Source organism: Fopius arisanus, unplaced genomic scaffold (genome assembly GCF_000806365.1).
Source record: "Fopius arisanus strain USDA-PBARC FA_bdor unplaced genomic scaffold, ASM80636v1 scaffold00074, whole genome shotgun sequence".
Classification (NCBI taxonomy): domain Eukaryota; kingdom Metazoa; phylum Arthropoda; class Insecta; order Hymenoptera; family Braconidae; genus Fopius; species Fopius arisanus.
The window spans coordinates 23894-37258 of record NW_011887813.1 but is presented as its reverse complement, the minus strand read 5'-3'; the positions used below and the strand labels follow the sequence as shown (position 1 = coordinate 37258).

Genomic DNA, 13365 nt, shown 5'->3' with positions numbered 1-13365 from the left:
CCATACTCCTTCAGTTTCAGAGCAGAATGCGGTAATGCGCGATCTTATTACACGTCTCTGTGCACGAGACTTCCGAAATCTAAAAAAAAATCCACCAGAGCAATTAATAATAAATCAATGAGAAAAACAAAAGGCCAAAGATGTACGTAAAAACGTGTGACAGTGTAACGTAATGGGATTTATTTCAGTGAAGTGCAATCGAAAAATATCCAAATATAGAGTCAGTGGATTTGATGTTGAATGGCGAGGGGGTGGAAAGGGTTGAAAACAAGGGCTGTGTGAGGCCTCGGAAGCGTCAGGACCTTGGAAGAGATTAAAAAAAAGCTGGAGTGAATAACGTAAGAAGAAACAAACCCGAGCAGCAACACTAGAAAAGTGAAGTAATCATTGACTCCCATCGAAGGAAAAAAAAATAAATCTCAAGATGTCGTCTGGCCACAGCAGTAGAAGTCGCAGTGTACACATAAGTTCGATATTTCAGAAGATTCAGGGACGTTTTGCTGATGCTATGACACCACCAAAATTATCAACCGACAAAAGAATGCTCGATAAAACCTGGAAACTTATGGACAAAGTTGTTAAACTCTGTCAACAACAGCGAATGAATTTGAAGAATTCACCACCATTCATTCTCGATATACTGCCAGACACTTATCAACGTTTACGTTTGATATACAGTAAATACGAGGATCGTATGCACGCATTGCACAGCAACGAACACTTCTGTGTGTTTATTAATAATTTAATGAGAAAATGCAAACAGGCTATTAAGTTATTTAAGGAGGGTAAAGAGAAAATGTTCGACGAGGCATCGCATTATCGTAGAAATCTAACGAAATTGAGTCTCGTGTTCAGTCATATGCTGTCTGAATTGAAGGCCATATTTCCAAACGGCGTCTTTGCTGGTGATCAATTTCGCATCACTAAGTCCGATGCTGCTGAATTTTGGAAGGAACGATTTGGTAACAGGTAACAATCATTCATTATTATCTATTCCATTGATGTGTATTTGATCAGTTTGGCTGTCGCATCTTGCAACCTAACCTAAACCTGCAGAAAAGTCTCTCGTTCTTGTGAACCTGTTCCTCCCATAATTAATTATTATTGATTATTGTTGATCAAGCAGTTGGTCTTTTCTCCGCAAAATGCCGATTATAACAATCGGACATAACGTCCGTCATTATTACTGTCGGATTCAAAATTGGCATTCCATTATTTCTCACGTTTTATAAAAATTGTTTTATTAAAAATTTAACAATTAAGTTAATACAAAACGTAAAGAAACTGCTGCCACCCCATGTGCAAGAATTTTCAGTGACAAAACTCTGAAATCGTCTATTAAAAAAAAACGGGTTGACACGTGGAATTCCATTTTTTTTACAATTCAATTTGCGTCGACTGATGAATTATAACCTGAGATAAGCAAGCGAGAATAAATTTACCGTTAGATTTATAAACAGGAATTCCATCATCATCCATTATACAGACACGAATGTCTATTAATCAATAATCAATAATAGCGATGATTACAATTTTCATTAAAGTAATAATTCTCTTATGCAATTATAATAGGGAAATCTGCACTGGCGAAATAAATTTCTCGGGAAATAATCGAAACCACGTGAGTTATTATTCGAGTAATTAAATTGCTCATCTCCAACTCATAATTAATATTTTGGGAATATTCTCGTTATAAAATAATATTACCTGCCAGTCAGGGTGATAGTTCGTTGGGTTTAGAGATCGATAAGTTTACGTGACGATTTAGGGGTGAATGGGGGATTCATTTCGAGGGTTCGTGATGATTGGTGAAATTTCGGGAGTTCTAGAGAAATAATTGAAAGGCTTCGAGGGGTGTTTCACAGCTGTGAGAAATCATACGATGACGGACAAAGCGCGGGTTTTTAAAAAATCCGTAACACAACCTTTAGATTGAGAAAATTGTCTTCTATGAATTAAAAAAAAAACAGGTCAGCTCCTCAGATATTCGGAGAATAAACTGTATAAAAATCTGAGTTATCTAACTTTTCTCATTTTCCAAGAGATTTATCAGGATAATGAATAATTCAGTGCAGCTGTAAGTGATTCACATGGTAATCAGATGAGTTTGAATTTCCTCGACTATAAGTTTAGACTGCAATTAATCGAAAGAAAATGCAGGAAAATAAATTGAATTTGTTCTCCAGGAAAATATTTACAAATCTGGATGAAATCTGAAACTTATATCCAAACACTCTGAATACTTTTGAATGAAGAAAAACCTTTTATGCTATTTCTCAGATATTCCCAAGTGTCGAAACACTCGTACATGCATTCAAATTCAGAAGCAACTCATTTAACTTTGATACGTACGTTTCAATGAAATTTCAAAGTCTCTCATCTCCAGTTTCCATTCCTACAAAGTTGTCCAGCTTTTGGCTGTAATGCTGATGACCTAGATGTAATATTCAATCGGCAGTTGACTGGCAAACTATTTTGCATAGATGATGATTATGCACGACTTCCGCGAATATCTCCACGGAATGTGATATCATGTTCGTTTAGTATCTTGTAGAGGCACGTATTTATCAGTGGAAATCTCTGGGAACAGCAACACATCCTCTCTCGTTGCAGTTGTCTCTTTTGACTCGCCGAATAAGTTCATTGAACCCAAATCTGCACTCCGGCAATATTCGTCTGGCCGTTGCCCAGCGAGTAGTGAAACCTCAATCGGCCTCTGGGTCATGGTTATTTGATAAATTAAATTACCACAAAAAATAATGCCATCATCTATCAATGCAGGTTGTATCGAGAAAATCATTTTTTTTTATCAATACTGAGAAAAAAATTTAATTCTCCAAACATATTTACTTGCCACCAGTAAATCTGCATAAATATTGTATATTGTATATCTCCATATAATATTGTATGAATCTTCATGTTGAATATATTCTCTGGTGGTTAGTAAATTACTTGAGGAATTTTTTTTCCTCAGTGTGATGGGAGATTTTTCATCAGTTTTACTGGTCCTGCATTGTTCATTGCATCTCCATGGTTCGATAAATTTCAGAATTCTTAAGGCGATTATGAAACACCATTACCTGGCGTGAATATTACGTGAATAATACAGATAAATGATAAGTGCTCGATTCGCGAGATTGGGCTGATAAAAATTGCAAGAATGCTTTTTAGATATTTCTGAAAGATAATTCTAAAGAATTCCCCTACAGCACACGAAATTTCCTACGTTGACGGTTTATCAAATTTGTTAATTAATTATAAATAACTATTATTAACTTATCGATACCTGATGAATTAGGTTGCACCTGTTAATCAGCAACATGAACCGAAAGATTAGCAAAGGCAATAGCAGACCTTCCACGTAGCTCATAAAATTTCCCACAAAAAAGTAATCGCTTGATAAATCCCTGGAAACCCTTTCCGTTTGATAAGTCCAAATCCGTTTTCAACTAATCTCCTTTCAAAACTTCCTCAGTAAATTCTAGTTTGTCCTTAACATCATTTTTATCAAGGATATTTATCATTCACAAAACTCAAGAGATCAGCTTCATTGTAATATGCAACAAAAAAAATTCTAATCCTCTAAACCGTGCAGCAATGAGGCATTAAATAAGTGAGAATACATTTCAATGACGAAATAAAGATTTCAAATTCGATTTACCTTCTTTACTGCTTTCCTACTGGACAGACGAGTGTATTTTTTAAATTTTTTTTCGATGGAAGTTGAAAGGTTGAATTCTACGTCAAGACTTGTGATATTTTCCTCCAAGCGCAGAACGTATTTAGCGTATAAATAAACATCGGTACCGATTCATGAATGGTTTCTCTTAGCCATGAATGTACCCGATTGAGTGTACGTAGATTACGTGTATGTACTTGTGTGTTTATAACGTCTTGGCGCGCGTGCCAGTAAAGCCATGAATAACTTTATTATTATTTTCCATTCGTCTTCCTCTTACAATGAAATAGCTAGGCGAGTGTTTACGTAAACACCAATACAATCATTTTTAATCCTTCAAATTTACCCATTGAAAAAAAATCCGCATGAATATAGAGGGAGAGACCTCAAATGAAATAATAGTACATTACGAAACTAGTGCGGTAAACGTTTTTTAATTGACAGACGAGTGAGAAAATCTGTACCGTATCCGTTTCCTACAGGATTTCACATCACGACGTGCGGTAAAAGATGATAAACGCACGCCCGTGCGCAAACCGCCATTTACCGCACGGAGTGACATAGAAAATTATTTGTAACATGAGATTTTTGAGAAAATTCTTCACGGGCTGCATTCTAAATGCAATTGAAATACATTCACGACATGAATTTAACTCGCGAGAATAATTTTTTTAATGCATGATAATGATGAAGTGTAAAGGACGTATGTCCGCATTGAATGCCGTATATTTTATCGTGAAACCAATTTATGTTTGTTCCCTATTAATGTCGATGTGCGGACCTTCAGTTTCTGTCGTTTCCGGCCAAATGATCGCGGACATCCGGCCGTCACTTACACAACATGTAGTACCGCACACGGATAATTTTTATGTGCTGTGTGTATTTCAACCACTGGGTTTCGTTCTAGAAAACCTGATGAAGAATATCCACTGCAGCTAATTCAATTTTTACCCCTGTCCATATCCCCCCGGTGATTTATTCATATTCCAGGAGGAAAGACATGGGGATAAGTTTGAACCGATTTGCTAAGATTTCTTAGGATAATCTTTTGGATTATATGTCAGTAATCTGTCCATTGATAAGTACTTGAATCTTTAGTTAATTCTTGTTTTTAGAAAATCTACGAGCGTGCAGATTTTTCGGCGAAAAATCCCATGGAATTTTCACTTTAAATTTTCGGGGGTCAACTGCGGTATATTGGGAATTTAAAAATTAAAGAAAGACAGTAGAAGTGTTGAAGCTTTCACGTCTATTTTCCATTTGAATTACTCAAGATTTTTTTTTCACTGATATGAGGAATGCGAGGGATAGGTGAAGCGAGAGTGAGGGTGAGGGGTAAATGTAAAAAAGTTGAATAATAGGGGAAGAAAGCTATGACATTTTTTTCAATGGCCCTTGGCATTGCGAGTGGTTAGAAATCTTGAATTCCAAAGCCTGAAAAGCCAGTCTCTGTTAAGAGGTACAGAGGAATGGGACAGGATGAGAGCTTTATCGACTGGGAGGGTGTCTATCTGTCGTTTTATCGGTCTGACTCGGACTAAATGGAAAAAAGGTGGAAAGAGGGAAGAGATAAGCTGGGGTAAATATCACGTGTCTATGTGGCATTTTATCTATCGCTTTCTCTTTATTCGGAGAAAAGAGATGGTTTCGTGAGAAAAGTCGTATGAAAAATTCATTGGAACTAACAAAACACTTGCTAATCATGTGATTCAAAAGAATTTTTTCATTGCTTCTCCATGGAAGCTGTACACCCGTTGGAATTTTATTGTTTTACTATATATTTAGTATTATCATTATTATAAATTTACATCCATTAACAATATATTCGCAAAATGATCATCAGACTCACTCAGTACACGTTACGTCTCTCTTACTCCACTATTCAAATCTATTTTAATCCACTCCAAATGAAAATAGCTTTCAAAAATAGTCAATGAATGAAACTCGACGAAAAACTCCAAACAAGCCGGCAAAAAATGAATCTGATAAAAATTGTCGGATTAACCGGTGCAAGCGCGAACAAATGAAAAGATTAAACAATTATATGGAAATTTATGGTGTCATTACTGGCGAACCGTTGAGATCTCGAGAGTTGTTAAGGGGTGGAGAGGGTTGAGGAGTAGGTGGGGAAATGATTAAAGACCAACACGTGCACATTGACTCGTTTTAATATGTTGGGAAGACCGACAAAACGTTTCCCCGACGACGAGTTAAGCTCGCATCCGGACCAGAGTGCCGTACACCAGCGGAAGGAAGGGGACGTGACGTCACGACGAGGAGAATTAAAAAGAATAACCGCTCTGACTCTTCTCCGTGTACAATTTTACGCATTTAAACATCCAAAAAACGACTAATTAAATCAAAGAAGGGAATTCATATAGCGCTTCACATCTTGTGACTTCACAGGAAATCGTTGGATAGGATTTTGGATGAGATAGGAACTGAATAATTCTCGATATAATTTTACAAGAAAAATTACTGAAAAAAAAATGGTCCAGACCGGGATTCGAACCCGGGATCTTCCGATTATGCAGCGGGTGTTCTCTCAATTTAGCTATATGGCTACTGTAACTTTTTTGAATTCATATTTCTTGTATATATTTTCTAGTCATTTATTTGTTCTTGTTTTGAGACAAGAGTTCTTTTCTCTTCATGGATAATTTCTCAATCGTACGTGAGTGTATTCCGACACATTCTCTCTCTCATTTTTTTTTGTTACTCCACCCGTTTAGGGGGGATTGTCCCCCTTTGCTGTAGTGCTCTCCTTTTTGGGGGGGAACAATGTAATGCTCGTGGATATTATATGGCAGTCGACAATATATCAGAGTGGGTTTGTACATGGAGTGGTTTATGGCTGAGTCAATGCCACGGGTTCGATGGAAATTAAATTGTCGTCCCGGGGCATCGCCACTTTGTAATCTCTTGGGAAAGTGACAAATAAGGATGACAATTCATGGGGAATTAAATGAGTCACCTTTTTCAATTGTTTCAAGTCTTTTTCTGCTATTATCCAATTATATCCCTCTTTTTTTGCTCTGCCCTTGGAGATAATAATGTAGATTTATTTAAATGCGTGTAATTAACTGCACATTTTCGCATTCTTGAAATATTTGAGAAGAAAGTCAATCCAAAAATTTTCTCCCATTTTTTTTTTAAATTTCCCAAGTAAACTACAGATTTTGTTTTGATATATTTTTTTATTATGATTACCTAAATTGTGTTTTTGTTTTTTGCTTGAAGACGCATTAAGAAAATTACAAGGTTCATCCTTATCTTTCGCGGTTTATTCCCCGTTTTCCTTCCTGTCCTACATTTTTGTGCCAAAATTCCCCTGGTTCATGTACTTCTCATACGCATTGAGTAACTCGAGGGAATCTGTTTGGCTTACACTTCACTGAATTTTTTTTTTTTGGATGAAAATGGAATTTTCACTCGCTCGAGATTTTTTATGGGATGGACTTTTAATGAGTTCTCCGCAGGTCAAGGTTTCGTTACGCTTCAGCGACTCGAAATAGTTGGAAGAATTGTTTAAAAAAATTATTTGGGTTTTATAAAGCCATTTGAGAGAATTTTGTATTCGTTTTAATTTTATTATTATTTCCGAAATTATTACAGATCAAATTAATTTAAATACTTCCTTGTATTTCAAAGGATTCATTAATATTAATTAAATTAACATCAATTATTAATGTAATTAATATTTATTTTGAATATTTTTTGTCAATTTTAATATTCAATTAAAATTTATCATTTCAATATTATTTGAAAAATCGAAAATCTCCAAAATAATGACAATATCCCATAGAAATGACAGATCCATGACAGATTCTCAAAGTTTGGGGATTAATTTCCGTCGGAAGTATAAACTTTGCTCGTTCTTCAGGGTTTACCACTCCACACAAAAGACAAATATTCGGTGTCTGTCCCAAAGCAAAAATGCAAATGTACTTTTTGACATTCTTCCACCACCGTTGACCTACTTCGCAACAATCTGGAGTTGTCCAATAATCGTAAATTTCCCTGGAGACAGGGAAAACTCGGGAAAAGAGCATCTGTTTGCTCGGAGAAAGCCAGAAATACATGCCCCGGGAAAAAAAGTAGGGAAATTCCAAAGGAAAACAGTAATTTCGCGAGTTGCAGTAATGAATAGAGAACGATCCTCGAGGCTGTTTATAGTGGATAACAAAAAATCGCGAATCCAGTGATAATACCTCAAAACTCGTAATTTCCGAATTTAAGTTTAATGACTCTTCATTCGGTTCCGTTGTAATGAATTATCAATCAATTAATCCAGAGTTTATGGAATAATTGGGATTTTATTGATATCAAGATAAAATAAATAACGAAAAAGTAATATAAAAATCATTACGAAAGAAATTTTCATTGTGGAAAATGTAAAGACTTGTCAATTTTTATATAAATAAATTAAAAAAATCCGGTGATAAATTTCTTCGCTAAAGATCGAGTGTAGATTCTAGATTACTAGCACGTGACGTCGATGGACATCCGCCTCGTTTATTTTAGAATCATTCATAATCTCATTCTTGCTAGTGACGATCTGGAATTAATTCGGGGAAATGTGGTTTCACGATGAATTCGATGTGTAATGAATTCTGGTTATCGCACCGTTCTTCTCGGTTAATTAATTAATTGAAATTGCGATGACGCGATACAATTACTCGCTAGGCGATATTAATAGTTTTGCAATTACATTTTCAATGGGAATTCAATTTTCATTTTTCCGAGTGGTCTCGGCGACTCGGGGGAATTCAGATTTTATCTCGATCTAAATCTGGATATCAAAAGGTTTTCCGATTCAGTTCTAGAATCGCTGATGACCTAGATTATTCCTCAATTAAAAATGGCACTGTAAACAATTTTGGTGAAGTACTAGTAAATTAATTATATGCTTATCTTCGGACGCTTGATTTCAAAACGATTTACCAAAACAGCTGTCTACATCGATTTATGTTCACACAGGTTTCCAACAAGATTCAAGTCAAGTAGAAATATGCAATAAAAATTGCATAACATTTAAATTAATAAAAATTCAAGTATCTTAACTTTTAAAAAAAATTCTTACATTTTTTTGGAATGCAAACGGAAGATTTCAAATCCTAGCATAAAATTAAAAAAAAAAAGAAATATAATTAGTTTATTAAATTAATTAATTAATTTAATTATATTTAAATAGTTGCTTTGAGTATCGCATGTATCCTGTGGGGATTGAGTACAATTTCGGAATTGAAAATTTTCAACGGATGAAAATTTTCTATTCTGTTTTTTCAATATTACTAAAATAACTTTTGCAAGAATGCGGTGAACACAAAAAAATGGGCGTGCTGCTCATATCCCAGCAAATCCCACACGTGTGAATTTCGTGCTGCAAGTAATAACCAAGAATTTTCATCCCGCCGAGGGCTTTTACCTTAATTACTCCCAGGCAAGGACAGGATTCCATATTACCTTACTACCAAAACCGGACTAAAAGCTGAAGTGCAATTTATAGATAATCTAAAAATAATTTCAAAATACACCGGAATTAAATCCCCTGTTACAGAAATGAGTAAAATTTTTGCGTCTCATTTTCACGGAAAATTTCACTTTCCAATTTTATTATATATTTACAATTATAGTTGTTAAATTTGCATTGCGACATAAAATCCACCATTACACTACTCACACTTCTAGTAATATATAATAAAATAATAACGACAATAATGGTGAAAATTTATTAAATAATATTGTCCAAAACGTAAACCATGAAAAATATCAAATTGGTCATAAAAAATTCTCCACTCTGATCTCCGAGGTTTTAAACGAACGATTTAATTTTTTTCAAGGTGAAAATTTTGCAAAAAAGGAGAACAGATAGATCGGCAAGTTGATAATCGAAAAACGGGCGACGGAAATAGAAATGAAATGTCGATGCAATCAACATCAAAGGGGAAACGCAATGTGGAGCATTAGGAAAGGGGTAAATAGAGAAAAATAGATGTATATGAAGAAAGAAAAGTAGGACACGGATGAACTAGGTCTCAGGGCATTCTTCGATCGACTAGGTCGGTCATAAGGTGAACGAGAATTTTGCGCGCGCGCATTAAGAAGTCGATATATTCTCATCTTTCAAGATTTTTTGAAAAATTCCCGGAGACCGGTGCTAGAATTTAAAAAATCCACCGTTTTTTGAGGTTCATTATTATTCAATGTTTTCTTTATTTTCTATTTTTGTATGTAGTCGTTCGAACCAACAGGTTTACTCCACCGTAAATTGATATAGATTACAAAGATTTCGCTTACATCATTTTTTTTACTATTGGTAAAGTTTTACGATTGTTTTTTTTTTCATTATTCAATGCCTTACAACGTTTCATCATCGTGCAGGAATTTTCCTCAATAAACTTTAGCAAGAATTTCTAAAAATATAAAAAGCAAAATAAAAATTCGACTTGAAGTGTTCTGAGTAGTTGAAAGTTTATAAAAAAAATGCAGAAAAATTATTGCACGATGGCATTTTGGGAGTTCTATTTGAAATAATAATAAGAACTGAAAAATTTTTGGGTCAATCGGGTCGACAATTTGTTATAAAACTAGAAAACCGGTAATTTCAGCTAAAAGGGGGCATAACATCCTCAATAAATTCACTTGCAATGACGAAACTACAACGATTGAAGCAGAAAATCACGAAAAACCCTCAGACCAAGTGGATGAGTTCTATGAATGGAGGCGGACGACATCGAATCAGTCGGCAAAAGCAAGGACGGTCTAATTATATCTTGCATGTCTCCGCACCCGATTCGTTACACGAAAATTCCGCTCATTCATTTTTTTTGCTCCTTGGTATATCTTTACATTTATCCCCATGTCCTCATAACAACTCGTACATATTTTAATATTAAAAATGTTCCACACTCTATCCACCAAAATTATTAACATTTACCGCGAAATATTGTTATATGATCGCGTCAGACTATTAATAACCCGTTGTTGTCTTAACAAATTAATATATAATTGCCATTCTCTCGTGTGTAAAAAATACTGTAAAAAATGCAGTGTTTATTCAATATATTTATATGTTTATTGTTTTTAACAAGCGAAACGAATATATCGATGGTTTTTCGCCATTTCCATAGTAGAATTTCCAGAGTATTTAGTTATTGATTCATTCATTTATTTATTTATTCTTTAGATGAATACCTGGGGCACTCACATTTTGTTCTCGGCATTTACAAAAATAATTCCCAACATTGAAAAATGTAAGATAAATAATAGTGATGAGAACGGATAAATGGTATTTGAAAAATTTCCTTCCGGTGGATTTGTTCTCTTACAACTTTTTCTCATTCAGTCATCGCTGCGCTCTCATACATAACAAATTACACTGTGGTGTACGCATTGAGGCAATGCGATAGTGCAATGAATGATTGTACCACGAGTAGATGAACCAGAACACGAACGACGATTTGAGGATATGCACGATTAGGGCTCACGTTCACATATTACCAACGATACCCTCATCTCCATTTTTTTATTTTCACAAAATTTTTTCAGGCTGCACTGCCACAACGATATTATTTATTGATATTTCAGCAACAATTGCCTATCTGTATAATTGTTCAATTACCAGAATTAGAGACGCGCATGCCATGAAATAATACATTTTTTTATAATATGCATTGTATATAATTTTATAAATTTTATAGACCGAAATGCGAAGTCGAATTGAATAGAATTTGTTGCCTGAATTTCTAATAACGTGCGTTAGGAAATGGAATTTAAATTCAAATTTTTATTGAGATGATTTATAGATTTATTGAATCGCAGATTAAATACTGACATGGGAAGTGGTATTGCAATTGATTGGAGAAATTGAAATTGTTATTCAGAGAATATTCAATGCTTGACAATACAATCCACTATTTATTGACATTTATCAAATTCCACTGACAGATTGAATTTCTTTTTATTGTTCAGGCTGATGCACATAGACATCTCCAACAAATTCGATATCCCAATGATTTAATCGTCACCATTCAGATTTTGAGAATTAATAATCAATGATTTCTGGATTTTATCGTGAATTTTATTTTCTCTTTTTGTCATTCATTGGATGCTGGATAAACGCTCATTCATATTCCTCCCGTTTGAATTTCCACTCATTCTATTTCCATTCGTTTTCACTCTCACGAAAGCGAGAAGGATGGAAAATAATGTGAAAACCGGATAGAAAATAAACTGGGAATATTGATTTCGGAAATGACCCGGGGGATTATCAATGCGTCACCAGAAGCGTCTGGAAAGTTTTTAGACATAAACAGTTTTCAATGAAATTATAGTCCGCGGAACACCAGGGGTGAAAGAATTGCCAAAATGAAATTAATTGTTCTGCGGAAACACCAGTTTTAATTGAATTTCGCGTATTAATCATGGAGAGATGGGAGGACACGCCTCGCATTTATCATCCATCTGCTTTTGATTGCAGAAATAATTAAAATGAAGTGTCATTACAATAGAGTGGAGGAAATTTCTTTGTTGCAATTCTAAACTCATATTTACGATGGACATAAAATTTTTAAATCCAAAACATAAGTTGTAAAATCCTACGTTCTGCAGAAGTGTGATATAAGAGAAATATCTTCGTCTCTCGGATTTCCGCTTTTACTGCGGTACTGACGTTCTTATAGGTAGGCGGAAAAAATATCCCCGGAAAAAATAGCCCACACACCCAAAACGTGTTAAGACCCACCCAATTTGATAGACCATAGGAAAATTAGAGTCCCTGAAAAAATAGACAACGAAAAAAATAATTAAATTAAAAAATAATTAAATTGAGCGAGTTTTAACACGTTTTGAATGTGTGGGATATTTTTTCCCTGGGATATTTTTTCCGGGATTCTTCTTATAATGACAAATATTTCTTCAAATACACAATTCCCACGTTTTTTTCATTTAACAATAAAACAAATTTGGAAAATCTTCGGAAATCTTTCGAAAAATTTTCATTCAATAATGACAGGAATCCATTGGAAAACTAATTAACCGAATTTTATTGACCATTATAATTGAAATATCAATTTTTTATCTGTTTGTTGAGAAAATATTACGAAATGCGAATTTTTATTGCAGTCAATACATTTTTAGTGGAGTTTTATTAGAAAATCTGGATAATCAATTATTATAGAATAAAAAAGCAATAGATTTTACTTATCGATTTACTTATCGCAAATTTTATTGGCTACTAATTTATAAAAAAAATATTATGATAAACTTGAAGATTGATGTTGACTGATACTTTTTCTGACCTACTAAAAAATGAGAACGATAATAGCAGAGTAATCCTCGTTCCTTCCATTGTCTCAAATAATATATCCCCGACATATTTTTGCCAATACCAATGTAACGTGCGTGGGCTGCAAGTCATTTCCTCTCTATCCAGGTGAATTGTCTTCACAGTGAAATAGTGAAATTATATTATTCACGGTCATTTCGTATGCCAGACATTCATTGATATGATATTGATATCGTGGTGACGCCAGTTCTTTAATTAATTTATCAAGAAATAATCGCTGAGTGCTATCTATGATGTCTTACTATCACAGTATTTTCTAGCACTCATCTTATCTACTTTATAAATTACTTCCGGCATTGCACACCTTATCGTACCTTGTGGTTAGTCATATCTTCAT

The 13365-nt window shown here is 34.4% G+C and overlaps 1 protein-coding gene across 4 annotated transcripts in view; it reads left to right on the top strand.

Annotated features, from left to right (window-relative positions):
- Positions 1 to 17: 17 nt before the first annotated feature.
- The window catches only part of Cbl (E3 ubiquitin-protein ligase CBL), a 26308-nt gene continuing 12960 nt past the window's right edge, over positions 18 to 13365 (top strand). For all 4 annotated transcript variants that reach the window (XM_011310165.1, XM_011310167.1, XM_011310166.1 and 1 more), the window contains exon 1: positions 18 to 969. In XM_011310165.1, the coding sequence (XP_011308467.1) occupies positions 425 to 969 (545 nt within the window). In that variant the 5' untranslated portion in view covers positions 18 to 424. The remainder of the gene's footprint in view (positions 970 to 13365) is intronic.